General features: G+C 43.1%; 1 protein-coding gene across 1 annotated transcript in view; it reads right to left on the bottom strand.

Annotated features, from left to right (window-relative positions):
- JMY (junction mediating and regulatory protein, p53 cofactor) overlaps positions 1-27,920 on the bottom strand; it is a 146,544-nt gene that overhangs the window by 51,289 nt on the left and 67,335 nt on the right. Inside the window, exons 4-6 of the mRNA XM_006119180.2 lie at positions 25,180-25,349; positions 9,588-9,753; positions 3,051-3,238 (exon numbers count right to left, since the gene is read on the bottom strand). Of these exons, the coding sequence (XP_006119242.2) occupies positions 3,051-3,238; positions 9,588-9,753; positions 25,180-25,349 (524 nt within the window). The remainder of the gene's footprint in view (positions 1-3,050; positions 3,239-9,587; positions 9,754-25,179; positions 25,350-27,920) is intronic.

Genomic DNA, 27,920 nt, shown 5'->3' with positions numbered 1-27,920 from the left:
ACACTCTATACATCTATGGAACTGCAGGTAAGTGTTAATACCGCCATTTGCAAAAAATAGTTCAGTGGTACTTCCATACCTATAGTCCTTACTTAACATGAGTCTCAAAGTCACTGGATGTTATTTCCTTTCAATAATTGCTAGGAGTTTTAATGGAGAGTATGAAATTAGAAACAAAGTCAATAATGAAATTTAAAATTAGTTTGAGTAACCAAAACACTTTGACCTAGATACTCATCCTCAACAGCCTAAGGAGCTTTTTCCCATAAAACTTGCTATCTAATGACATAGGGCTACTGATGACCCCTATCCTTTCTGCCTAAAAGTAGAATCTTTGGTCAACTCTGCATGATTAAATATATGTTATACTGCATGTGTTTCTTTACTATCTGAAAAGCAAGGCACATTAAAAAGGCACCAAAACACTCAGACAAAAAAAAAAATCCAAATAAGTGAATCTGTTGACAGAGCTAACTATTTCACATGATTAAGTAACAAGGGAAATTTTTCTATTTGTGTTCTTCCCATGCAATGTTGAATAAGATAGGTGAGACACTGATGACTGAAAAGCAAGTAGTACATACAAAAACAAATATAAAGTTAGCTAGCTGATAACTGCTCAGTTTCTGTATTAATTCTTCAGCTGTTCTTCAAATTTAGTATGTGGATCTTAAATTTCAAATAATTGACTAATCGACTATTGCATCGACTATTCTGTTAGTCAATAGGGTGTTTCCGCAGTCCCCCACTGGTTCTATGCTCCAAAGGTATTCCAAAGTGGCAGCACCGTGTGGAGCCTGGGGTAAGCTGGGGAATGCCCAGCATCAGGCTCCTTGAAGCATTTTAAAGCAGCAGTGCTGCATGGAGCCCGGGATCAGCTAGGGACTCCTCCACTGGCCCCAACCTCCAAGTGACGCTGCCACCTTCAAATACCCTATTCTTCCCCTCACTCCCCCGCTTCCTCTTTCTGATAGAAGCAGCAAGGGAGGGAAGCGACTAGTCCACTCAACTATCCGAAAGAAGCCTGCAGTCTAGACATAGCCTAAACTGTTATAAGGCAGAGAGAATCGCTGAGCAGCAGGTGAATGAGGACAGTGGCCATCTTTGCAAAAGGCAGCCTGGGGGCTTCACCGCACTGAGAACAATCAGAGATGAAAGCCATTTTGTGAAGAACATATTAGTGGGCAGACTGGGCTCCAACGAGCAGATATTTTGAAAGATGACAATTTGTGGAGGAATTCCTTGTAGATGAGTATTAGCCTCTACTAAAGGAGAAACTTTCAGTTATGAAGAACAGCAGCAGCCACCAAAATAAACAAACTTAATAAATATCTCCAATTTTAACTGAAACTTATTTAAAAACAAGGGTTTTTTTTTATTATACTAGAAGTCTGAAGAGTCAGGTTTTTCCTTATTAAAGCTACAAGAAACAAAAAAGGACCCATTTTTAATCAACCAATTTACAAATCATCTAAAATGAATTATGTGCTCAAAGAATAAGCGCTGTAATTGTGGGGTACAGAATGAGGTTGAACTGCTGCAAAACTCCTTTATAGTTCCACAGTGAAAGCTGAGGATACCATAATTTTAAGGATAATCAAAAACTTGGTGTCCTATTTCCCTTATCCTAGAACAGTGGTGCTGAGCCTTTTTTAATTCGCAACCACCACGGCCAAGAAAATTGTTGTTGACAAAAAAAAGTCAGGAACATTTTGTTGTGACCCCTTTAAATTAAAGTGCCAGTCCACTCCCTGCCAATCCCCTCGCTCCCACCCTGCGTACGTTGGGTGTCGAGCCAGGAAAACAAAATGATGTACAGGGGGCTTCCACAAGGTTCCCCCCCCCCCCAACATTTGGCCCCATGTAGATGGGCCAAATATCGAAAAATCCTCTTCCAGAAAGAAAAAAACAGAAGATGATATGCAAATGTGAGTGTAATTTGCATACTTTGTTCAATACCTCCCCTCCCCCAATGTAGCCATATCCTCAGTGTGGGCCCATCATAATCATGAAGGTTAGCCAGCAGCCTGGAGATTAAGGGGTAGAGTTGGCCAATAGGAATGTAAATAGGAATTTCAAACTAGGACAAAGGAATGTTTGATTTCTCCCTCCTTTGTGCTAAGCAGTTTCTCTCCAGCTACTGAGGGAGTCAGACAGAATGTCTCCCTCTAAGAATAGACTCTTCACTCTTCTGTAAGTAGGGTAAAGTTTAGATAAATCCATCAGGTTTTATTGTTTTATGGTTTGGAAAATGGGATCTGATGTCTGTGCACTTATTTTTAAAAATGGTTTTGCTTTCCTTTGTAACTAAGTTCTAGGCCCATGGTGGAGTTTCCCCATGAGTATTACTGGTGACTATTCCATCTAGTCATTATGCTTGCAACAGGAATATTGTGGTGGTGATAAAAGTTCTCTCTCTTTTCTTTTTATTAACCTGGTGTTGGTTAATGTGTGTGTCCTTTTTACTTTAGGGATGAGATATCCCAAGTAGTCTCTCCCTGGTTTCTTTATCATTGCTTGGGTGGGGCAGCAGAGTTTTATCCCCAAAATCTAGGTTGTTAAGATTTTGGGAGAAGTTTTTTTTAAAACCAAAGCCTAGAAAGATAAGGTTTTGGGGTACTTGTGGGCCCCCACTTCTGCATTTATCGTGCCAGAGTGGGGAAGGAGCCATGACAGCCCCTCATCTAGGGATGTGAATGGTTAATGCGAAAGCATCACCTTTACCGGGTGATGCTTACCAGTTATGGTTAACTGGTGGGCTGAAGCAGTCCCCTACCTGCTTCAGACAGAACAACCCCGGCTCGGGCAAGGGGGCACTCTAGCCAAAGCAGCCCTCTTCTGTGGTGAGCCTAGCTGAGAAGAAGCAGCCCCCACCCACAGCAGAGGGGCCACCCTCCACATGGATCCATTTAATCAGTTAAACAATGTTTAACAGGTTAACTGATTAACTGGGATTTTACATTCCTACTCCCATCCAAGACTGGATACCTCCGTGGTTTTACTAAAAAGGGGAAGTATGTTAAGAGAAAAACTGTATAATTTAATATTACCTTTTTGTTTCTGAGGTAGGCTTTCTTGGCTGAAATGCGTCCACGCCTTGCTTCCAGCTGGCGGATTTTCTGTTGCAACTTCTGCAGTTCCTCTCTTTGTAAGTGCATAGATGTTGCCATATCTTCTTTTTCGAGCATGGCTTCCATACTTTCATAAGTATCATAATACACCACTTCATCTTTCTTCTCTGTTTTTAAAGTGTCAGAAATAAAAAGTCAAATCAGTGTATATGATTGACAAAAACACTAAGTTGATGGGGGTGGGAGGGTTATGCTTATGTTTAATATTCAAACCCACATTAGACAATGTACAGGAGGAGCTGGTGGCTTTAGCAAAGGTAACAGTTCAATGCAAGATACTGAAAGGGCACAACCTTGTAAGGCTCTACATTTAGCTAAAACATAAGAACAGGAAGTACATAATTGACATGGATTTTTAACAGCACAGGTACCACTATAAGAACAAATTTGAAGAAAACATAGTTCAGACAGACGCTGTCACCTGTGGGCAGAATTGAACCTGGGACCTCTGGAGCTTAGTGCAGGAAACTACCACCTGAGCTAAAAGCCAAAGGCTTATTAGTTAAGGTAACAGAGCAGATTCATTATTCTCTCTGTAAATGGTCTTAGTGTACCACATCCAGGGAGTGTGAGACTTTCCATAACGCCACATCTTAACACTATGCCCCTGAATGCATATCACCTTAACTAACACGAGGGGAAAATTTAGCTGCAAAGCCATCCCATATGATCGCCAATGTAAATTCAAGAAACATGACCACTTCCTAGTGTTTCTATTGTGGGACTATCCTTCACATCTCTCATATATTCCATGAAAGAGAAATTTTGAGATTGTCATATTGTCTATCAGAAAGTTTCAGTCACAGCTTCTGCTCATTGGAAATAGCGTCGCCAGGTTACACATAGTGGAAGACCCTACACTTGAGAGGACAATGACATTACCAAAAGTTTTATCACTACCTATCATTTTAAATGTGTACTAGGGGGCTGTGCCTCCTGCTTGCTACACTTGCCAGCCTTCTCTGTCTGCCACAGCCAGATCGTGGCCTCTCCTCCTCTCTTTGCCACAGCTGAGTGAGTGGGGGCACAATCCGCAGAGCCTCCCTCAGGATCAGGGCCAGGGATAGGATGCTGTAGCCAGATGGGGGCTGGGCCCTATTTAAGGCCTTTTTGGCCAGGCTTGATTTTAAATAAAGTAAAAGATGTCCAACACAACAAGGTTTCAACATTGTCTTTATTTATGGCAGGTGTAGGGAACCTTTTTTGGATCTGGGGCCACTAACCCACAGAAAAGTGAGTTGGGGACCACACAAGTGAGAAGGAAAAAAAGCCCTTCCAAAAACCCTCAACCCTCACTGATACGGCCCCCAAATGAAACATCTCACTCCCCTGGTGCTCCAGCCTCATGTGGGAGGGCAGGGCCAGGACCTCAGACCAAATTATCTCTTCTGGGGTTCCAGGGTTAGTGGATTTTGTGGGCTCCCTAGGCTCTGAGGTGGGGCCAAAAATGAGGGGTAAATGTGTGGGATAAGGCTGCCAGCATGAGGGATGAGGGGTGCAGGAGGTGAGATGCAGGAGGGGCTAAGAGTGCAAGAATAGAGGATGCAGGAGCAAGAAAGGGTGGAGAAACAGGCCAGGGGTAGGATTTCTGGCTGGGGAGGAGGCAGGAGTGAGCTTAGGTGCAAGGTGTCTTGGCGGGGGGAGGAGCGGAGAGGAGTGGGCTGGGGATGCGGGGTCTCAGCAGCAGCGGGGAGGGGTAAGTGAGTGGGCTGGACGTTTAGGATCTGGGCATGAAGGGGTGGCAGGTACTTACTTGTCTTCAGATTGGCCTCCCACTGCTCCCATTAGCCAGATTCTGGCCAATGGGAGCACAGGAAAAGCCTCCAGACTAGAGATGTAAAAGTGTAGTCAATTAACCAATTAGCAACATCTTATAGCTTAATGCTATAGACTACATGCATCCTTACCCCTTCCCCCCCCCACACACACACACACTTGCCAGTACATTTTTTATCAGGCTGGCCAGCAGCTCGGCTCAGTCCCAGCTTGTGCTGGATCTGGGATCGACCCTGCTGCAGCTCTGCATTTAAAGTGTATTAGGAGACAGGTGGGCAGGCAACCCTTCTCAGTTCCAGCTTGCGCTGGCTCCGGGAGCTCAGACCACCCCCTAAACAGGGGCTGCTGCCACCCCATGATGCTGCCTCTGTATCAGAGGCAGCACCACAAGGCAACAGGCAGCCCGTCCACAAGGGGAGCTGGTTTTTAAATTGGCTCCCTCTCGGACCATCTCCCGCCTGGCACTCCGTGCTGCTGTCTGATACAGTGGCAGCAGTGCATAGCGGCAGGGGTCTTCTCAGGGGTGAGGCCGGAGCGCACTGGCTGCCGGCCCCGCTCCCAGAGACTATAGAGTTGTCGACTAACTGATAAGAATTCATGAAATTACTCAACTATTCAATTAACTAATATTTAACATCCCTACTTCAGACAGCATGCTCCTGTGCTGCTGTTTTCCAAGCCCGGGAAGGGGAGCTGTTCTTCCTCGTGTAGTGAGGCTCAGGGCTTTCTCTCCACCCCTACTCCCAGTCTCCTCCCTGCAGCAGGAAGCCAGCACTGGTGCCCCAACCACACAGGGGAGGAGGGCAGGCATGGCTGCAGCACCAAACAAAGGGGGCATGGGACACCTAGATCAGTGCTACAGAGCATCTCCTCCCCCACCTTGCAGAAGCACTGCTCGCAGCTGCAGCTCCGCATGTGGCTGGGCAGGAAGGAGGGAGCCAGCATGGGTTTAGGAAACAGGTGAGGCTTGGGTTTCACCAGGGTGGCTTGGTGCTGGGTTCGGGACGTGGCCACTCGGGGCACAGCAGAGGATGGGGCAGTGGGCAGCCAGGGACGCGAGAGGTCCTTCCCTGTGCCTGGTGCTTTTCCTGAACCTGCTGACCCAGGAGTCCATGAGCACCAAGTATGACCCTGGAACAAACTGTGGCACCCCAGGGTGTGGGAGCCTGCCTCCTTTCCTGTTGCCAGTGGACCTCGCACCAGCCAGAGCTGAGCAGGCAGAACCCTTAAGAAGCAGAATCTGCCCAGAATGGGCTGCCAGGTGGCTTTGGGGGACTTCAGTGCCCATGGGGGGGGGATGTCATTCTGTTATCCCATAGGGAAAAAAAATAATAGAGATTTTTCACTATAGTCTCTCTGGCTTAAAGTGGAATAACAATACATTCATTACAGCGTTTGAGTTAAAACATTTGCCTTCTAACCTCTCATCAAGGAAAAAAAAAGAATAGTTCATTGTGAATTCCTAGGTAAGGGAGAGACAATCCCTCTCTATCCTCTGCTGCAGGCAGATCAAAGGAAGCTACTTGAAGGGGAGCTCAGTGCAGGTGACTCAAACAGGAAGGACAGTGAACACTCAGCACTGGGTCTTACTGCCATAAATACCAACCCAGATATTCAAGCTTAGATTCTGAAGTAAAGTTGTGTTTTGGCTTTCAATCAGAATTTAGTTAATTCTGCTGATATTGCAGAAATCAGAACAGAATCCAACTCCATTCTCACGGCACGACAGTGTAAATGTAACTTACATGAGTAAAAAGAAGTTCCAGCTGACAGTGGTTACGAAAATGTACATAACACAGATCTGTTCCATAAGAAGGCTGCTACTTTTATCATAACTGTACTTTAAAAGAAGTAGGATTGATGATCCAAACAACAGCACGGTCTCTGAGTCAGTTATAAATCACGTCTGTTACAGGCCACTGTAGTTTGAGAGATGCCATCTTTCAGAGGATAATATTAACCACATGTGTCTACTTAAAAATCATGTGATTTTACACAAGACTAACTGCATTAGCTACCTTTTGCTGGATAAATTCCAAATTAAGTAGTTAAACTAGAACCGTATTTTTCCAGTATTCTGTCCTAACTTGCGTTTAGTGTTGCTGTTTATTGAAAAACACGAATGCCTAACACAGACTGTTTGATTCAATAAAGTCAGACAAACTCTTTTAAGCTTTCTGGATAACTGTTTAATGTAAAACTGTGAAATAAGAATATTTTTAAAACTTAAAATATTGGGGGTAAGATAAGCAGTCAGCTATGAAGATTTTCAATTCTGTAATAATCTGAAAGCTTGTGAAAGTCTACCATGAGCAAAAAAGGATATTGATTCTTTTACAGCAGGTCCACTGTTCCACTTATAACAGAAGAGTTGGTAATAGTGAAATATACCTCAATATCCAAACTGAATCTCAGTGCCAATGACAACATACCTGAACTCAGAGCTCCTTCAAATTACTCAGTGAACCTTCCAAACATGAAAGTCAACATAACATTATAGTTCTCCTAATAATTCAACGAAAACTAATTTAGCTACTTTTTCCTCCGCTCTCTTACTAGTTAGGTTCCCTTCTGGCTTCATGAAAGTAATCCACACTGGCATCAGGATCAGAACTAGAATCATATCCTAAAGCAGTGTTTTTCTCAACCTTTTTTTTTTAATAAAGTACCCCTTTAAAAAAAATGTATAAGTACCCCCAAGTACCTACAGTTTTCAGACAATTTTTTTTGTCTACCGTTGCAACGCATTTGTTTAAACAACTTAATCATAGCCGGGAGGGCGATGACATTTTTGGGTGTAAAAAGTACAAAAATAAAACACTATACAACTTAAAATAAAAATTCAGTTCTCCAAATTTCAGTTGGATTGACATACCCCCCAGAATTCTCTCGAGTACCCCTAAGGGTACTCGTACCATTTTTGAGAAACACTGTCTTAAGGCAAAGGTTCCCAGTCTGTGGTCTGAGAACAAGGAGTTCTCTATTGAACACTTAAACATGGCTTGCAGACAGATGAGTAGGCTGACTGCTAAACTTTCTTAAAAGACAGATAAAAACGTATTAAGCTCACTTGTTATGGGCTCATAGACTCATAGACTTTAAGGTCAGAAGGGACCATTATGATCATCTAGTCTGACCCCCTGCACAGTGCAGGCCACAGAATCTCGCCCACCCCTCTCAGAATAATCCTCTCACCTATGTCTCAGATATTGAAGCCTTCAAATACTTTGAAGGCCCCAACATGCAGAGAGTCCTTCAGCTGTGATCTGTGCCCAATGCTACAGAGGAAGGCGAAAAACCTCCAGGGCCTCTGCCAATCTACCCTGGAGGAAAATTCCTTCCTGACCCCAAATATGGCGATCAGCTAAACCCTGAGCATATGGGCAAGACTCACCAGCCAGATACCCAGAAAGTTCCCTATAGCAACTCCTATCATACCTCCATTGACCTATTTCCAACTGATAATGAATGGTCAATTAGTTACCAAGATCATGTTATTTCATCCAACCATCCCCTTATCATAGAATCATAGAACTGGAAGAGACCTCAGAAGGTCGTCAAGTCCAGCCCCCCGCTCTAGGCAGGACCAATCCCATCTAAATCAACCCGGCCAGGGCTTTGTCAAGCCGAGACTTAAACACCTCTAGGGATGGAGACTCCACTACTTCCCTAGGTAACCCATTTCAATGCTTCACTACCCTCCTAGTAAAATAGTTTTTCCTAATATCCAATCTGGACCTCTCCCACCACAACTTGAGACCATTGCTCCTTGTTCTGCCATCTGTCACTACTGAGAACAGCCTCTCTCCATCCTCTTTGGAACCTCCCTTCAGGAAGTTGAAGGCTGCTATCAAGTCCCTCCCTCACTCTTCGCTTCTGCAGACTAAACAGACCCAAGTCCCTCAGCCTCAATTACAGTAACTGCCATAGAATCACACGTAAGAAGAGGCAATTCACACTATTGGGAACTGAAGAAAAGGTCCTAGGAGGTGCTGAATCTCAAGATGTAATTCACAATGAGCACATTTGAAAACTTATGCTCCAGAATGACTTTTCTAACAAACATTCATTCCACAAGTCCTTTAGAACTGATACAGAGAGCCAATATCTAAGTAAAAAGTATAAGCATAAGAAAACCCAGAAAACCAGGCTGGACACACATTACAAATTCTCTGCACCATCTCTGTGTGTTGGTTTTAAATGATTTGTGAGCTACATGAGGTCGAGGGGGTTACAGCTTGTGCACCCCTGATCTGTTACAAGAGCAACATAACATGTTTCAAAAGATGTCAAAAGCTAAGCTAAGGAATTCTGATTAGTATGAAGCCTCCTTGATTGCCATGTGCTACTCTTAAACACTCATTTAAAAAATTGAAAGCAAAAACTCTTGTAAGGCAAACCCTCAGTACACAAGAACAATTAGAAAATAATTCCCTCCTTTCTAGCCCGAATTTTTCCAACTGCATCAGATGTTAGATATGAGATTCCAACTGAAGGAGACAAACCAAAACATAAAAACAAACTTTTATCTCCTCCTGATGCAGATTAATTGTACTTGTATTCAAAGTCCTAAATCTTTACTTATTTAAAGAATGCTAAAATTGTCGATTATTCCTTTTACAGTTCCAATACTAATATGGTGCTGGGTAACAGATTAGGCATATAAAATGTGTACTGCACCTGATATTAGTCTTCTGATGCTTTCAAGTTGTGCTGTCAGCAGCAGTTCTTCATACTTCAAGATCTCAAACTGCACTTCATACAACTGAAGTTGAAGATCATAATAATCAGCTTCTAACCGGTCCAACTGGGCTATAGCTTCTGTGCCACCTTGCAAACTCTGCATCTGAATGGAGAGAAGAAGAAAAAGGCGAACAATACATGATTATAGGATCCAAGTAAAACAAAAACCAAGATCTAGATATTCATCTTTACATTTAAAAAAATTAAAATGTGCCGAAAAGTAGTTGTAAGAGAAACAGTTCAGGTTATTGTAAGCATGATTAATCTAATGCTAAAGGAGAACTTCTAACTACTCTCACAATTTCAGATGTAATTTTCAACATTTTCAGCACAGCACTAGGAGATCTAACACATCAAGTTACAGTTTGACTGCCTGTTTTTTCAGGATGAGGAGAGTCAAGTACACTCCCAACCTCCTCTTTCTTCTATTTCCGTATTTCATATTTTTCTTTTGTTTCTGTAAACAGGGCAATAGAGGTCTAATGTAAATGTTCAGTACTATGTCAGTTTAGATGCAAAAATGTTTTTAAATTGTTATAGGTTATACCAACAAAATCTAGAAAACTGAAATTAAGATTGACAGTTTATGTCATGGTGAACTTAAAAACAAAGACTAAATGTGTCTTTCTCTTAGTGGGACAACAACTGACGAGTCTTTTAGCAAATAAAATATACAACTCTACATTTTTCACTCACACACTATGTGGCTAACTTCCTAAATGCAGACATAAAACAGCATACCTGCCTAACCACAGGTTTTTGTGCCGTTTCTCAAGCCTGCCTTCAAAAATCTCAGGACATCCAGTGCTGCAGCAATGAACAGAAGAAAGAACAGGACATTGGATTCTTTTTAGTCAGGGAGAAAAGTTGACAGTTCTTGAGCTTCACTGTTTTGAGAGTAAATTAGAGAATAGCGAATTTTCCAGGTTTAAAACAACTATGTCAAATTTTCTGGTAATAGGTCAGAAAGGAACATGTAGGACAAGGTTACAGGAAACAGCCAAACTGAAAATTCCAAGCTTTTCCTTTTTGAATGATAGGCAAGTATGCATAGCCGCCACATACTATTTCGATGGAACGTCAGGGGTACGAATTCAGAACTGCACAGTCAGCTGATATTGAAAGGAATTCTCTCATCTGTTGCTTCATTTTACAGGAAAAATCTAGCCTCTGTATTTCTCTGGTTCTCCTTCCATCTACCAGTCACTGATAAAGCTAAACCCAAATTCCTAACAAAATAGTCACCGCCAGTCACTGAGTCTAGATCTTCTCTCAAGGAAGGAGAGAAAGACATTTTGGCTTCAGCTGAATATATTTTCCTAGTCTGACCAGTCTCTTTTCCTGAGGCTACAGAATCAAACATCTACATTATAAATCCTCAATCTGGAAGTAGGGCCATCTGGTGAGAAAATGAAAAACATAAGGTAAAAGTATTTTTTAATAAAAAAAACAAAACAATTTACCTTTCAGTTTTTAAGCTATGATAGGATCCTCATGGGTTAAAACTTGTACACTTAAATCAATAGTAAACCATAAGCTGGTTCTCAAATTTTTACTGATTTGAAATTATCTTTAAATAGTTTTCTGAACTAATCTAGGCATGTTGCCATATAAGATTTAAACATGGAGTGGGCAAACGTGGACTAGCACTCTATCCAAAGAGGTTCCTAAGTCACTGGCAACTTAGAAGAAAATGATCATAAGCACTTAAGAACTGATCTAACAGATAAGGCAGAAAATAGGGTATTAGTTGGTGTCTGCTACAGACCACAAGGTCACACTAGAGCAGTGTTTCCTAATCTTTTTCAGTCTAAGATTCACTTAATAAAATTTGTGTGGCATGGTAAAATTACCACAAAAAAAACCTTACTTTTGATAAGAAATTTGAACTTGCCATGATGCACAGACTCATTGAATCCTGAAAGAAAATGACGACAATGCAACTTGGAGCTTTTGCTCTAGCAAACTCAAATGCCCTTTGGTGTTTGATGCAAGACAAGTTTAAACTTAAGCAGGTATGCTACTGAAAACAGCAACAGAAGAGAGAGAATGTGGTGTGAGATTATGGAGTATTAATCTGCCACCAACAATCAGAATGAATCCAAAGGCCTATCACCAAACTTCATTTTAAAGTTCAGTCCAGCCTTAATTTGGTATGTTGCTCTTCAGTTATTTTTGTAAGATTCAGTTCCTTTGCAATGGAAGTTCTAAGAAAGGATCTCTGACGTAATCAAAATATTTTGTAAAAGCTGAAGGAAAATACGAGAAGAATTTTTCTTCGTGACCTTTCAGATGTTAAGAAATGACACTGACCAAAATGCTCCCAAGTAGGATCCGCCATGTTTGCAGTGGGAAATGATATTTTCCTGCTCGTTGTGATGGTGGAATAGATCAGCCAGGTAAGTAAGTTTCACATACCATGCCACATTAGAGATCTAGTACGTGTGTGCGGATTCCTCCAAAGTTAAGAACTAATTTTTTATCTCATACAAATGAGAGAACTTTTCCATGGGGAAGCCAATATATTTCTGTGTATAAAAGTAGACTCTGGCTGTCTGCTGAAAAGGGAACATTTTAAAGGCTGTGATTTTATTTAGATCATTATCCTTAGTGCTCCATGTAGCATTAACTAAAAAGGTTCTTCTGGCAGTGTTTTTGCCACAACCAATTCTTAATACAGGAAATGGTGGGTCACCAGAACATCTGTTTTTCATCACTGACCTTGCCTGCAAGCCTCTTCACTTTGACAGTCAGAGAGGCAGCCCCAACTGTGCAAACACTACAACAATTTTTCTAGTACAGTTCTCCCTCATCAAGGTAAGCCATTATCACCCTGACAATTTCCTCTCCAGTCATGTGACCTGGCAGTTGTTTGCAGAATATAACTTTCTTATACCATTAGCATCAATGTACTTGATATTCACCAACAGTTGAGCATGACCACTGATATGTGTTGATAAATGTAAATTGTCTGTTTGATTTTATTTTTTTCTTAGAGCAGAGTCTCAATATCAGCTGACATGTCATCAACATATCAACTTATCACATTATCTGGAAGGGGAACTTCTGCGATTTCAGTGACTGCATTTGCACTTAACGTTACTGTCACTATTTTACTGCATGCTGATAAAATGTAGGTCTCTGCAACTGTGTGTAGTTTTTCTGGCTTCACTACAAACTCAGCAATCAAGTATCTTGTTTTCCAGCACTGTAGCAGAAACAGTTACACAGACTCATCATTTTCATTCTGAACCTTTAAATGCCAGAAAAAAGTTGTCCTCTTTGGCAAGGAACGGATGTTTGTTTATGAGGTGTTTTAACATAGTTGGCAGCACTGAAAGTGTCTCTTCACACATGAGACATTGCAGAAGAGGACAAGATGGTTTACCTGTAAACAAAAATCCACATTGCAAATAAGTCTTAAGAGTTATTAAACTTTGACTTTAAGTCCATGTTCAGCTTCATCATTGAAAGTAGATGTGGAGACTCCAGAATTCCTTTTTAAAATATCTGTCCATTTTAGAGTTTTCAATTCAAAATTCACAACTATAACTTAACCGTTGATAAAACATGGCTCCCACATACTCCCATGCAAACAATAGGCTCATTGGAGAATAGTATGATGTAGCATCTGCCTTACACACATACATCTAAAGAGCAACATCAGAATGTGATTTGGTTTTGACACTAATTAAAATAATTAGAATCTCACACACATGTGACTTGTCCAAAATTCCACAGCACATCTGTTTATGCTCGATGGCACACCAGTGTTCTGAAGCACACTGACTAGGAAACACTGCATGAGGAATAAAAAGATTGAAGTCCACCATAAGTGGTTAAATCTGAGCAATGTATATAACAAATCTCATGCTCCCAGTACAAAATAGCCTTGGAATTTCTAAATATTATAGATACTTTCATAATTTAAATAGTGCTGCATCCAACACAGGGGAATTCTATATTAAGTGTCATCTGAATGAGTAAAGAACATCAGAACCAAAAATTAATGTTAAGATTGGTATGAGCAATCATAATTTGATCACATAAGCTATGTGCGTAAATAATAAAGACCAATTCCTCAAAGCTGAAAAACAATTATGAGCCAAGTAGCTGGAAGAAAGAATTAAACCAAAAAATAAGAATGATAACTGGAAATTGTTTAAGATAGTTGTGCTAAATGTCCAAACATCACAACTAGGAAAGAAACTTAAAGAAAAAGTTTAAAGAAATAAATTCAACCTGGCTTAAAGGGGAAGCAACGATAACTATAAAAACATACACAGACACACATGTAAGTTGATAGTAATGAACATAAGAACTGGTGAGGGAAGCAAAAGGACACAAACAGAAGCCTCTGGCAGAACAGTAAAGAATAATAAAAAATAAATTAGAAAAAAAGAATCTTAACAATGGTACTAATCCACTACTACAGGGATGGCCAACCCATTCTGGGCAAAGAGCTGCACCCTGGGGGGAATTAAAGAGGGGTGGGAGAAAAGAGCCGCATGTGGCTCATGAGCTGCAGGTTGGTCACCGTTGCACTACTAGATGAAAATAGTGGAACTGTCAAAAATGGTTCATTACTAGAGGTACAATTTTTTTCATGGAGGTTGCAGAAGTCATTGAGTTTGTGACTTCTGTGACCTCTGTGATGTGGGGGGGGGGGGAGGGGAGTGGGGAAGGCTAGTTCCAAGCTGCCTGGAAAACAGGAGGCACCAGAGCTTTAAACAGCCCTCACTGCTGCCTCACTTCTGTGGACTCCATAGCTGAACTCCCCATTTTGTCCTGGCTATTTCTAGTAAAAGTCAGATAAGTTACAAACTTCCATGAATTTTTCTTTAGTCCCCATGTCTGTGACTTTAACTAAAAATATCCATAACTAAAATCTTAGCTTTATTCTTTACCTATATTGTAATATAATTATAATGTAATTGTTATTCTTCAAATGTGAAGCAGACATATATGAGTATGCATGCCTGCAGCACCAAAGCCAGAGAACTTTACCTAGCAGTACCCATATATTCTGATGCAGAGAGGGTTACTGAACACATGCTTGTGCCACTATCTCAAGCAACAACAGTTTTAATACACAAAAGTAATCATTTTTTATGTTTTGAGTAGATGCAGCCACACTTTCCCTGTAGGTAACACTCAAACAGCATTCAGAGGTGGGGCTCGGAGTCTATTTAACTGAGGATTGCCAACAGCCTCAAAGTTTGCATCCAATTTCAATGCAGTAATAATGGCACAGTGTATTTAAACATATGCACAGAGGGGCCAAACAACAGCCCTGCAAATGTCCAATATAGGAACATCACTTAGAAACACCACCAACTTTTCCAGGACCCTTGTGAAATGAGCTCTCACGCTTTGAAGAGGCATAGTTTTAGCTACTTCATATGTGGTCATAATACAGGAATTTACCCACGTGGAGATTATCTAAAGAGGCTCTCTGCCTCTTCTTCTGGTCTGGATACAAAACGGTCAAACTAACATACATTGCCAGATATCCACAGGGTGAAGATGCTGCTCACCTGGGGTTGAATGAAGTTCAGGGAAAAACATAACATAACTTGGTTCTAACAAAACAGAGAAAGTGCTTCAGATAAAAAACACAGTGTGTGACCACAGGATTACTTTGTCTTTTGAGAACTGCATATAAGGAGGTTCTACCATCAAAGCCTGCAATTTACACATTCTCTTTACAGATGTTATTCAGACAAGGAAAGCAGTTTTCTGACACACGGGTGAGAGAAAGGAAGTTGCCAGAGGCTTGAACAGAGAGGCCCATAAGAGCCATTAAGACAATATTAAGACCTCACAAGGGAACCATTTCTTTAACCAGGAAGTGGAGGTGACTCCTTTCAAGAACCTCGCTACCATGAAGTTCAAAAACACCAATTTCCAATGGACAGAGGGAATGCTGAAACTGCAGCCAAGATGAACACTCACACTGCAAGATCAAAAGACTGACAATGTAACAGGTACACCAAGACGTCCTGGACAGAAGCCATCTTTGGCTGAACTTCCTAGGCTAACTACCTCATCAAGAATCACTTCCACTTGGCTAAACATGCTTCTACTATAAGGTTTCCTACTACATAGAGAGATTTGCTAGAATATTGTCCCTACTCCTTTAACAATGCAGCAATATGCCATCAGATGCAGGGAGCTGATCATGATGCTGAGTCATAAAGTCAGGGTAAAATGGAAGAGATATGGGACACCCAACTAACAATGCAAAGAGATCAAAGAATGACCATTGTCCTGGCTATGCTGCAGCATTAAAATGAGACTAGCACATGCCAATTTCAGTTTGAGAATTATGTAAAGGATGACTGCAAAAAAACACCTGAAAAGTGTGGATTGTCAGTCCAGGTGAAAAGTCATCTGTCAAACAACCTGGACTGAAACCCTCTTGAAAGCAAAGCAGATTAGGGATGTTAAATATTGGTTAATTGAATAGTCGATTAATCTCATTAACTCATATTGGTTACTCGACTATTCTATAGTTTCCGGGAGTGAGGCCGGCAGCCAGTGAGCTCTGACCCTACTACCGAAGAGCCTCCTGCTAACCCGCGCTGCTGCTTCTGTATCAGGGCAGCAGTGCGGGGTGCCAGGGAGGAGCTGGTCCACCAGGAGAGCCAGTTTAAAAACCAGCTCCCCTCACGGACTGGCTGCCTGTTGCCCCACACTGCTGTCTCCAATACAGAGGCAGTAGCGAGAGATGGCAGCAGCCATCTGGGAAGGGGTCTGAGCTTCTGGACCCGGCTCAAACTGGAAATGAGTCAGACTGCCTGCCTGCCCGGCTCCTAACATACTTTAAATGCAGAGCCGCAGCAGGGGTAGGTCCTGGACTGAGCCAGGCTGCTGGCCAGCCTGCTAAAAAAAATCTACTGGTGTGGGAGAGATGTAATCTATAGTATTAACCTATAAGCTTTTACTTATTGGTTAATTGACTACACTATTACATCCCTAAAACAGATGACATTTCTTCATGTCTTTCATTGTAAAAGAGTTGTCAGAATATCCAAACTGCAAAGATGGACCACAGGATGCTGATCTTCAGAGACCTCTTGTGATTCAGGGAGAAATGTCTACTGAGGTGATCCTCCAGGCAATTCTGGATCCTAGGTAAGTGATCGGCTATGGAGATAATGTTTTCTCTGATACAAAACTGCCAAAGCCTGATCAATTCCTGACACAGGACACTGGGAGTGTCCTCTGCTAATTATTCACATAATGCATTGCAGTGGTATTGCACAAAGTTCTAGGACACTGATATGCCAAGAAGCATCCTGTTTTGATCACAGGTCTTGAATTTTCAGTGACCCCAATGCATTCCCCAACCTATTAGAGGCGGCATCAGCGACAAAGTCCTCATCAGTGAGGATTGAGCAAAGGGAACACTTTGGCACACATTACCCTGTGATAAGAAGTGCAAGATCAGTGGAGAAAGTCAGACCAGTCTCTCCAAGGGATGAGTATTCAGATTATAGGTTTACTTCAACATTTAAAGAGAATAAAGGCACAATCTGGTGAACTGGACTATATCCATTCAGTCATATGGCCTAGCAATTTCAGGCATACTGGGGCTCTGGTTGTGAGCTAAGACTGCAGCTCTAGACAAACGGGGTGAATCATGTGGAATCAGTTGGTCAGCACAAACACTTTCGAACCCGTAAAGCCTACCAGAGGCCTAAAACTTGATTCTCTGAGTTGAGACCAAAGTTGACTTTCTGCTGTTTAGGATAAGTTCTAGATAGTCACTGTTAGGCGTACTGCAAATGGAACATGAGAGGAGGACTTCTCTGGATTCTTCCAACATTGACCAACCATCCAGATCCAGGAATATATGAATTTCCCTCTTCATACGGTATGCTGTTACCAAAGTCCTGCATTTAGTGTAAACACAAGGACAAGAGAGAGACCAAAAGAAGCGCAGTGCACGGATAGTGTCAGTCTACCATGACAGACAGAAGAAATCTCCTGTGGCTCAAGAGAATTATTACATAGAAATAAGCACTATTAAAGTCCAGGGCAGCAAACCAGTCATGATGTAATACACAGAGTCGCTAAGGTGGCCATCCAGAATCTCACATATCTGACATATGTGTTGAGGTTGCAGAGATTGAGGATAGGTCTCCCTTGGGTTTGTGAACTGGGAAATATGAGAAATAAAAATCCTCTATCCCTGATACTGCAGTAAAATCTTTTCTACAGAACTCATAAAAGCCATTGGAGACTGAACTTGTTCAAAGAGCAGTGCCTTGTGAGAGGTTTCAAAGAAAAAGGAGGTGAGGAGAAATGGAGAAGAACTATAAGGCATAAGCTGATCTAGTGGTGCTTATAGAATATGCATCAAACCAGTTATTGGTACAGTTTTCCTTTTTCCCCCAAAGATAGACAGAGCTGTGCCATAAATTGTGTTCTTCAGTTGCTCCCACTTTATCTGGACAGCTGTGGCACATCATTGGAGTCAAGGGCTTGCTGTAGTATGTTCTTGTACCACTGTGACTTTTCTTGGTCCACAATGGCATCCTTTAACTTTTAGATCTGAGTGTTTTGGGAGTTTTGGGGAAGTTGAGATTGGAAGGGGGGGCGGGGTTAAGTTTGACTATGCTGCATACCAAAGAGTGGTCTGTGCTACAGTGAGCACTTTGAGAGCTGCAAATAATGAAGATAATGTTAAGGTTGGTATGCCTTCTGATAAGATACAGCTGTTGCCTGTGACCAGTTCTGAGATGTTTCCAAGATAGACTGTTTTGCAGCTTTTGTCTGAAAGAATGAGTTTGATACACAGAGGTCATAATAGGAAAAAGTTGCTACCAGTCTCTGAACTTTTCTGTTTATCTTACCAGTTCTGTGTTGACCAAGACCGCTTATCCATGCTTCCTAATCAGTTTCCACTCTTGCATTGAAGTTCCCTGGCAGGAAAACATATTTGTGATTCGGAATCCTCCTTATGGTGGTCTTCAACTGGTTGTACCTGGTCCTTCAGATCAGAAGACAAGGAGAGTGTTGGGGCATACACATTCACCAGGTTCAATGAGCCTTCGGATGTGAATATACATAGTGCCAAAAATTCTCTCTGATCCAATTATAAGTGGCTTGATCGTCCCCAGAAGTGAGTTTGTGTTGGCAAACCCCATTCCACTCTCACTTTTCTTCAGCACTTTTCCCCCCACCAGAAATACATGTAGCATTTTCCCCTGAGAGAGCCACTTGATGCCAGCCATCTTTCTTAAAGGGATGTGAAATCCACATTGAGTCATTTCAGCTTATTGATCATGGCAGTTTTACGTGATTTGTTGATGGTCTTCAGATAATTTGGTTGTCATGGTGTGAATGTTCCCTCACCCTAAGGATGTTTTCTTTATTTTACTTAATTTGGCTGGTTATAGTCCACTAGTCAAGTTATATAACCTTGAGCTCCAAGCACTCATAGAATCAAGCAAACAATACCCTATTGTCTAGAAGCTGCCCAGTTTTATGGTGCATGGTGGCTGTCCTGTGAGATACAATGATCTCTCCTAGACAGCCCAATGCTAAACTAGGGCACCACCTAAGACAGATGATATGGAACCACTGAGTTACCCATGCATCACAATGCCCCTCTCCAGGGAGTGTCATGGACGCTGAAACAGAACGCCTGCGAGGACACTGCCTGATACTAGCCATCTGTCAAACAGGAGGTCCAGAAGTGAGCTCTGGCCTCCCTGGACAAGAGCAGGAGCCACGTTGACTGATGCATAGAGATGACTGAGGCCATGAATCTGGACTCCAAATGTGTGGTATCCAAGGCTGCCTGCAGTGCCACTAGCTGCCACGGTCCCCTACTCTGCAAGAGCCTTTAACTCCTTCCTGTTCTCCAGAAAAGAATTCTCTAATTTAGCCATTGATTGTCATATGCTCAAGTTGTATGGGGCAATCAAGGCCAGGTGGTTGGCCACCCGCAACTGGAAGCTAGCTGACAAAGTTTCTGTGCAAAGAGATCCAGGTGTCTGAATACTTGTTTTAGGGGGTTGGAACCAGTTGACCCTGGTGCTCCCTGTTGCTGATTAACACTACCACTAACAAGTTTGGGGTTGGGTGGGTATATAGACATCATGGTCTTTTGCAGGGACAAAATATTTCCATTCTGCTCTCTTCGATATTGGGAGAACTGAGGAGGATGTTTGCTACAATGCCTTAGCTATCTTGGCAGCTCCTAGCCTCAGCTGTCTGCCCCAAGCAACCAAAAATGGTGTAGATGGGTCCATCCACCTCCTCTGCCTGGAAGTCCATGGTAGCAGCCACCTGCTTCAAGAAATCCTCATGTGCCCCATTATCCTGCTGGACTACCAAAGGAGGGGACACAATGGCCTAATCTGGTGAAGAAGACTATGAGGCCGGGCCAACTGCCCCTCCACAGGAAACAGTTGCTGGTTCTTGACTTCCTCCTGCACCAATGGGGTGGCCGGTGTAGTCAAAACTGGCACTGAAAGTTGGCTAACTGGTGGATTGCAGTGTGCTTCTGAGCTCCAGCTACCGAGAGCATAACCTGCAGCTGCATCTGGAAACCCTCATAGGATCCAAGAGCACCACTGTGAAGGCCAGGGTATTTGTGGCCAAAGCAGTGGGTGGGGTATCACCTACGGCACCAGGATGGGTGGTTTGGACCTCGGTGCTGATGGCTGTGCTGGTGGAAGGGAAGACTGCTCTGAAAGGACTCCTGTAGATCTGACCCTCACTGAAGCCAAGACCAAGACCGGGAACTCTGGCCCCCTATGGCACCAGGAGCTGCCGGATAAGGATGACTCTGGAGACCAAGAGGTGTGTACATGGCTTCAAGTCAGACTGAAAGTGGCCTCTGGACCTGTTTTGGGAGGGCACTGACAATGACATGATGACCTCTGGTGCTGGGAGGAGAAACAGGACCTCCAGAACTGTTTCTCATATCCAACAAATTTCAGTGCCGCGTGACAACTCCAGTACGGGGAGCAGCAGCAACCTTGTGGGGACCCATCGCATGAATGATTCCTCTGGTCAGGTGGGCATCTCACCCCATGGTGTCTGGCTTGCTAGGCAGCACGTGCCTCAGATGGTCTGCACTCGATATCTGGCAAAGCTCTGGCTCTTGAGCCTGACCATTGCCTTTCCATGGCAGGGTGGGAGGGGCTTTGGGGTGCTCTCCTGAACCAACTTTCTGGAGAGCAGGAGCATCAAGTGGGCTGTAACTAACATACCAATGAAGGCTTTCCCCTGTGTTGGGGTCCCAGTTCCGAGAGTGTCGGTGGGACTGGCAAGTCAAGAATGTCCTGCGCTACTTGAAACGTCTCCAAGATGAAAGGTTCTTGGATGGCCGGTGACGGAACTGAGGAGCTCTGCAGGTTGACTTGCTCTTTTTTGATGCTTTCTCCAGTGCCTTGGCCTTGTCTGATGGAGACTTGAGCCTTGACTTGCATGGCCCAGTGACTTATCGTTCCTCAACTTCTTACCCTGTTTTGACGGTGCCTCCAAAGACTCTTGGTGCCGATACATTGTTGGTGCCAGGGGGCACTCTGCACTTAAGCGCTAGTGCTCAGAGCTGAATTGAACCATTGGTCTTGCAGAGCCAAAGCCAACTCTATCATCAGTACCTTTAACCTAACGTCTCTATCCTTTAAAGACCTTGGTCTGGAAGGCCAACAAATTCGGTACTTCTCACTGAGGCTACGTCTACACTACAAGGTTTTTGCGCAAAAACCCACGGAGCATCCACACCTCAAGCGCATTTTTGTGAAAGAAAATCTACAATCAATCAACAGAACACTCATAGGCATACCTCCTTCTATGAGGCATAACTCCTTTTTGTGCTACAGCTCTTGCGCAAAAAGGCATGTGTGGACGCTCTGCAGGGGTTTCTTGCGTAAAAAGAGCCTATCCGAAAAAGAACAGGTGCTCTGATGGCCATTCTGCAAATGGCCATCAGAGCTTTCTTGTGCAAGAGCATCCATGCAGTGTGGACGCTCTCTTGTGCAAAAGCGCATTGCAAAAATGATGCACTTTGAGTTGTGGATGTGCTTTTAAGCCAAGAAGTTTTTGTGCAAGAACTCCTCTGTAAAAGACACACAAACCCTACAGTGCAGACGTAGCCTGATATGACCTCCACCTGAGCAGTGGAGGCACTGTTTGTGAGGGTTGCAAACAGACATGGGCCTGCAACACTTAATACAATATTAGTACCCAGGAGACCAGTGCATGCCCATGCCCATTTCCAGGGCAAGTCCCTGTGGAGGACTATCTATTACAAAGACTAACATTATCAACAAAAAACAATTAAACCTATTTACACTTATAGAGGGAAACATAAAGAGATCACTAAAGCTTAGCTGGAGCACAGTTCCAAGTACAGTAAAACTCAGATGCTGGACCATTAGATGGTCCGGCACTCCTGATGGTCCGGCACCATGAAGAACCCAGAAGTGCTCCAGGCAGCCGGACCATTGAAGCTGCTCTGCCCGCAGCTTCCCCGATTCAGCCGCTGTTAAAACTGACCAGTGCTGAATCCGGGAAGCAGGGGGCAGAACAGCTGGAGTGCTGCTAGGTAGGTCCAGTAGTGCTGCCCCTTGGGGCTGCGGGACCAACCCGGCAGCACCCCAGCTGTCCCGGATTCAGCTGCTGCTGAAATTGACCAGCAGCTGACTCCAGAAAGCCAGAGGCAGAGCTGCTCTGCCCTAGCTTCCTGGAATCAGCCGCTGGTCAGTTTCAGCAGCAGCTGACTTGGGGACACCTGCAGCAGAGCAGCTGGGGTGCTGCTGGGTTGGTCCAGTAGCGCCGCTCCTCGGCGCTACTGGACCAATCCAGCAGCCTTCCTGCTGCTCTGCCCCAGGCATCCTGATTCAGCCGCTGCTGAAACTGACCAGGGCTGACTCCAGGAAGCTGGGGCAGAGCAGCTCTGCCTCTGGCTTTCTGGAGTCAGCCGCTGGTCAATTTCAGCAACCCGGCAGCACCCCAGCTGCTCTGCTGCAGGCGTCCCGATTCAGCCGCTGCTGAAACTGACCAGCAGCGGCTGAATCAGGGACTCTTGGGGCAGAGACGGACTATCAGAAGGGAGGGCTATGAGGGGCTCTGGGGAAGCATCCCCACAGCCCTCATAGCCCCCCCCTTCTGATAGTCTGGCATAGCTGATAATCCGGCACCCCCTGGGTCCTAAAGGTGCCGGATTATCAGAAGTTTACTGTACCATCACTGGGGGAAAGAAGGATCTGGGAAGGAAGGGTCCAGAAGCTCCCTATATAGTCCGACGTGTGCACCACTCCAAGGGATGCTGGGACCTGGTCTCCTACTGATACTACTGAAGGAAAATCTTTCTGCACTGGTGCATGCTGCGAGCACACACCTAAATTGAATGGTCACAAGTAATCACTCAAAGAATACTTTTCCAAGATTTCTCACATGAAATATCTTGCAAAAAGCATAGTCAAGTTATGTCATATTCATGAATATATTCCTATAAAGAATATAAAATGCCCTGTCACATACCTTATAACTTTTACCACAGTAAAGAAACAGCAAACTGGTTCTGGATGATCATGTAATAACCATGATTATACTATGTGAGCGTCAGAGACAATCATAAGTTTTATGAATAGAGCAAACAATGAGAATCCAATAAAGAAGCATTCAAAAACAGAGAAAATTTTGAATTTGCCAAAAATAAGCCAGCATAAGCATTTAATATCAATGAGCAGTTTGTAACACTTTCCAACATATGAGCAGCATCCAAACAATGCTATGTATTTATTTTTATTTACTAATTTATGATAACATTGACAATATGATTTTAAATAGGGAGATTTATTCACATGGAAAATGCTGTGTTGAAATCAAAATTAAAAGATTGTGCACATACTAATCATTTATATGATTCAATGATTCTCGAATAATTTTGGCTAGTAAAATAGGCTTCAATACTTCTATAAAGAGAAAGAGACATGTTTATGTATCCGTGGTAATAGCAAACTGGAAATTCAGTAGCATTCTAGTAATTTATAATGAAAATTGACCCACAAACATCATAAAAACAAAGTGAGTAACATGCTTGATGAAAAAGCTGAAGAAGCAAGAATTTTTTTCCACAGTTCATTGTCCTATATGCTATAAATAAAAAATTGAGAACAATGAAAATATAAAAGAAAAGCTTCTTGCTTCTGCAGCTTTCACCAAGTATGTTGCCATCTTTACCATCCTCCCACTCATATATAGGGTTTTTTGGGTGCCTCGTTTTTATTTCAGGATTTTTTGGAGGGGGATTGAGGGTGAAAGAATTGTCACCTTTTTCCAGATCTCAGATACTGATGTACACTGAGCCATCGAAGAGCCAATACTGCTCTCAGGGCTCCAAAACTTCTTTGGAACAATAACGCATTGAGATTATACACTAGGACAGCAGTTCTAAAATTTTAGCAAATGAAGGACTTAATTTTGATTTTTTTCTTTAATGATTCCCCTGCCCCATCCCTTCAGAGAGGGCCCACCACCTACTTGCTCTATACCCTCTCTCCCACCCTCATTTACTGAGGCAAAGCATTAGGGTATAGGAAGGGGGTGAAGGCAATGGCTGGGGCTGCGGATAAAGAGTTGGGGTGCAGAAGGTGACTCTGGGCTAGAGTAGAGGAGTGGGGTGTAGTGTACTGGCAACACTTACTGAAGTGCCTGGAAGTAGCTACCAAGTCACTGCAGCTCCTAGGTGCATGAGCAGCCACAAAGACTCTGCATGTTGTCGTTATGCTCCCAGACGCTGAACCCACAGCTCCCATTGGTCATGGTTCCCAGCCAACAGGAGCTGCTGGGGTGGCAGCAGGGGCGGATATAGGGCAGGGTGAACGGGGTGGCCGCCCCGGGCCCCAGCGCTTCAAAAAGCTCCGCGCATGCACCGTGGCGCCGCTGCGCATGCACATGGCGTCACTGCGCATGCGCCGTGGCAAAGGGGGGGCCCTGCGGAATTACACTGCCCAGGGCCCCGCAAAACTGTCATCTGCCCCTGGGTGGCAGTCAAGCAGGGACAGAGCCTCCCTGATCACCCCTATGTGAGGAGTCGCTGCAGGGACCTGGCAGCCACTTCTGAGAACCATGTAGAACCAGGGAAGTTACAGAGCCTGCACTAGTCCTGGGCCCCAGGAGGCAATGGAAGAAAGGACAAGAAGTTGATCAGTGGGCCTCGCAGACTCCAGTTTGAGAAATGATGCAATAAGAAATTTCTGATCCTACCCACAACCGCGCTCCCATTCTATTTGCTCTACTAAGATTGCTAGAAATGTTAAGATAGCTGAAATATTTAGCTGAATGAGGACACAAAAAATATGTCTTCTCAAAGAGTTGCTAGATTTGCTTATTAAACAGTACAAGGACACAGGGTACCAGAAAAAAAATGGAAGGTAATGGTATTTTTTGTAAATAGTTATAAATGCTTATATAAAAATCTTTCAGAAAATTTAATTCAGAATTAGTTCATGATAAATTCCAGTATTTTAATTGTAAATGGATTTATATGAGAAATTACCTCTTCTTTCAGTGCATGTTTCTTCTGCTCCAAACAGATTTCTTTAGCTCTCATCAGCTGCAGAGTCTCCTTAGAAACTGCATACTGGAGCTTTTCCATACGTTCTACTGCTGCCGCCCACGCAGCTTTACCAAACTTTTTCTGATCTGCTCGCATTCGATCATACACAGCTGTAAAAGAAAACAGAACACTGTTAATAAAAATGAAACATTAAATTTGAGGTGCTGTCAAATTTTATATGCCGTTTGTTACTGTTAGCCTAATTCCTATAAACACACCAAAAATTTCTGCTTCAGCAAGAGATGCTGAGAATTACTATTGTGAAAATAAGTTTGAGAGCTTAAATGTGATGCATCATTTCTACAATCACACACTCTCACCAAAACTATCATTCTCCCTTATACGTCTGCTCCTGGCCACTGCAGAAAGTCTGAAATTTAGTAAAATTTTAGCAACCTTGTTTCCTTCAGATTTCTGTTTGGCACTCGCCATGTTAAGTTTCCAGGGTTATTCATCATACTCCATAGTTCTGCAGCCACAAAAGCCATTCACTAACAGAATCTAAGCCTTTAAAAATAAAACAAGAACAGCAATGTAAAAGATACTCACCTGAACTGGGAGGGACATACCAGTCTTCAAGTACATAAAAGATTGTTATAAAGAGGAGGGTGATAAATTGTTCTGCATAATTGCGGAGGACATAAGGACTTAAATTGCAACAAGGGAAATTTAGGTTAGACATTAGGAAAAGTCTTAACGGAGTAGTTAAGCACTGGAATAAATTACATAAAAAGGTTATGGAATTTCAGACACTAGATATTTTTAAGAACAGATAGGTCAAATACATGTCAGAGATGATCTACATTGGGATTAACAAACAGTGGTACCATTTGGTACCTTCCCCAGACATCTTTGGGGTATGTGGAAGCATTTGTGTAACGGTGGATTCATTATCCTATTTACTACATTTTCCTAATAGGTTAATCAAAGTTTTAAAAGCCTAAGGACATCTGTTACATAAAATATAGTAGTTAACTTACTTCATGATGTACAAGTAAGATCAGACACACACAGATGCTGATGTACAGAGCCCTCACTTCCAATCACTACACAGAGTGGATTCAGTTGCTCAGCAACTGTCCACTCTAACTGAGCTCAGAATTTAGGGAATTTTTTTTTCAGTTGTACAAGTCGCAATATAAGTATATTTGTATATAACACTGAAATATGGACAGATGGCTAAAGACAGTAATGAGAAGAATACACAGAGTATCAGAGCTCAGAAGGGCAAGGGTACCTGGGCATCTGTTAGATGTGCAAGTGGCTGTGACCAGATGTCTGGGTGGAACCACTCAGTGTCAGATTCAGGACAGGATGCAAGAAATAGGGCAGGCAATCACCAAAGCTAGTGGTTTAGTCTATAATTAGATTCAACAATATAATGTTATAAAACAGCTTCTGATGCCACACTTAACCAGAAGGCAAAACACAGCTCCCTTTAGGCACTCCAGCCCTGGTCTCCCATCTAGAGAGCCAAGTCTAATATAGTGAGAAGTTACTAAAAACCTATTTCACTATAGATGAGGTTCTTACCAATCCCAAAAGATCAGACACTTATTTTCAGGTCAATGTGTCTCAGATCTTACCCAAATATCGCAGTGTCAGCCAAACCTTAGTACATTTACTCAAGGTCTGCTATATATTTTAGCGAGTCTGTGTGTCTATCTGTGTGTCCATTCATCCCTGAGTCCATTTGTTCAAGAACTCCTCCTAAACAGTAAGAGCTAGGACCACCAAATTTGGTTTGCAGTTTCCTTTTATCATAACTTTAAAAGTTCAGGGTTTGGTTGTGGCAGGACAATGGGATGTGTGTGGAATGTAATTGTTTCATATGAAACAAAGGGAGGGGTGAGAGAGCAGGGACAATTATACTCTGAATGACCACTGGAGGGCAGCAAGCACCCCAGCCCTGAAGAGCAACTGCCGGCTGTTACTCACCAGCTCTGTGATTCTTGGGGAACCAGAACATGGTCGCCTGTCAGCCTTGTGCTCTTGGGGAGTCAGGGAGTGACATTCATGGAAAACCATCCCCCTCCCTCAGGCCTCTGCTAGAATCAAAGACAAAGCAAAGAAAAGGCCAGGGAAGACACACCTAAACTGCTTCAGACAAGGGTGATACAATTAAGGAAACACCCCAGCCTCATTTGCATTAAAGATGGAACAGAGGGACATCTCATTAGCATACAGAATGGAGAGCAGCTCTTCCAAGGCAGGAACCGCACTGAACTATGGGACACCGAAAGCAGAGAAGCACTGCCTGATGGGAAATCCCTGCTCCAGATGCTAATGAACCTAGGCCTGCTCACACCCAAATTAGTCATTATCAGACCAATTCTAGTAACGATCCTATTGACATCTAAAATACTGAAACTGCCAAGTTGCATTGTGAGCTCGTTCAAGGAACATCACCCATAACCAGGTGTGATCAGTCTCTATTGTCTCTCCTCTTTCTCTTTGAACTATCTCTATAAAACTCCTATCCTTGCCCCAAGAAAACTGTTCTGATACCTGGACTTAAACTGCATCAGTTCCATTGAGACTTTTTCATCTCCTGTCTGATCGTGCTGGGGGCTCTGTCCTGCTTTTCTCCTGCCCTCTGGACCCCCGGCTACCATCATCATCTGGGAACCCCGATCAGTGCAAGCTCCGTGGAGTGGTGAGGTCTCTCTCTCTCTCTCTCT

Source organism: Pelodiscus sinensis, chromosome 6 (assembly GCF_049634645.1).
Source record: "Pelodiscus sinensis isolate JC-2024 chromosome 6, ASM4963464v1, whole genome shotgun sequence".
NCBI classification, from domain to species: domain Eukaryota; kingdom Metazoa; phylum Chordata; order Testudines; family Trionychidae; genus Pelodiscus; species Pelodiscus sinensis.
The sequence above is the reverse complement of the archived record's forward strand: the minus strand, read 5'-3'. Positions and strand labels throughout refer to the sequence as shown.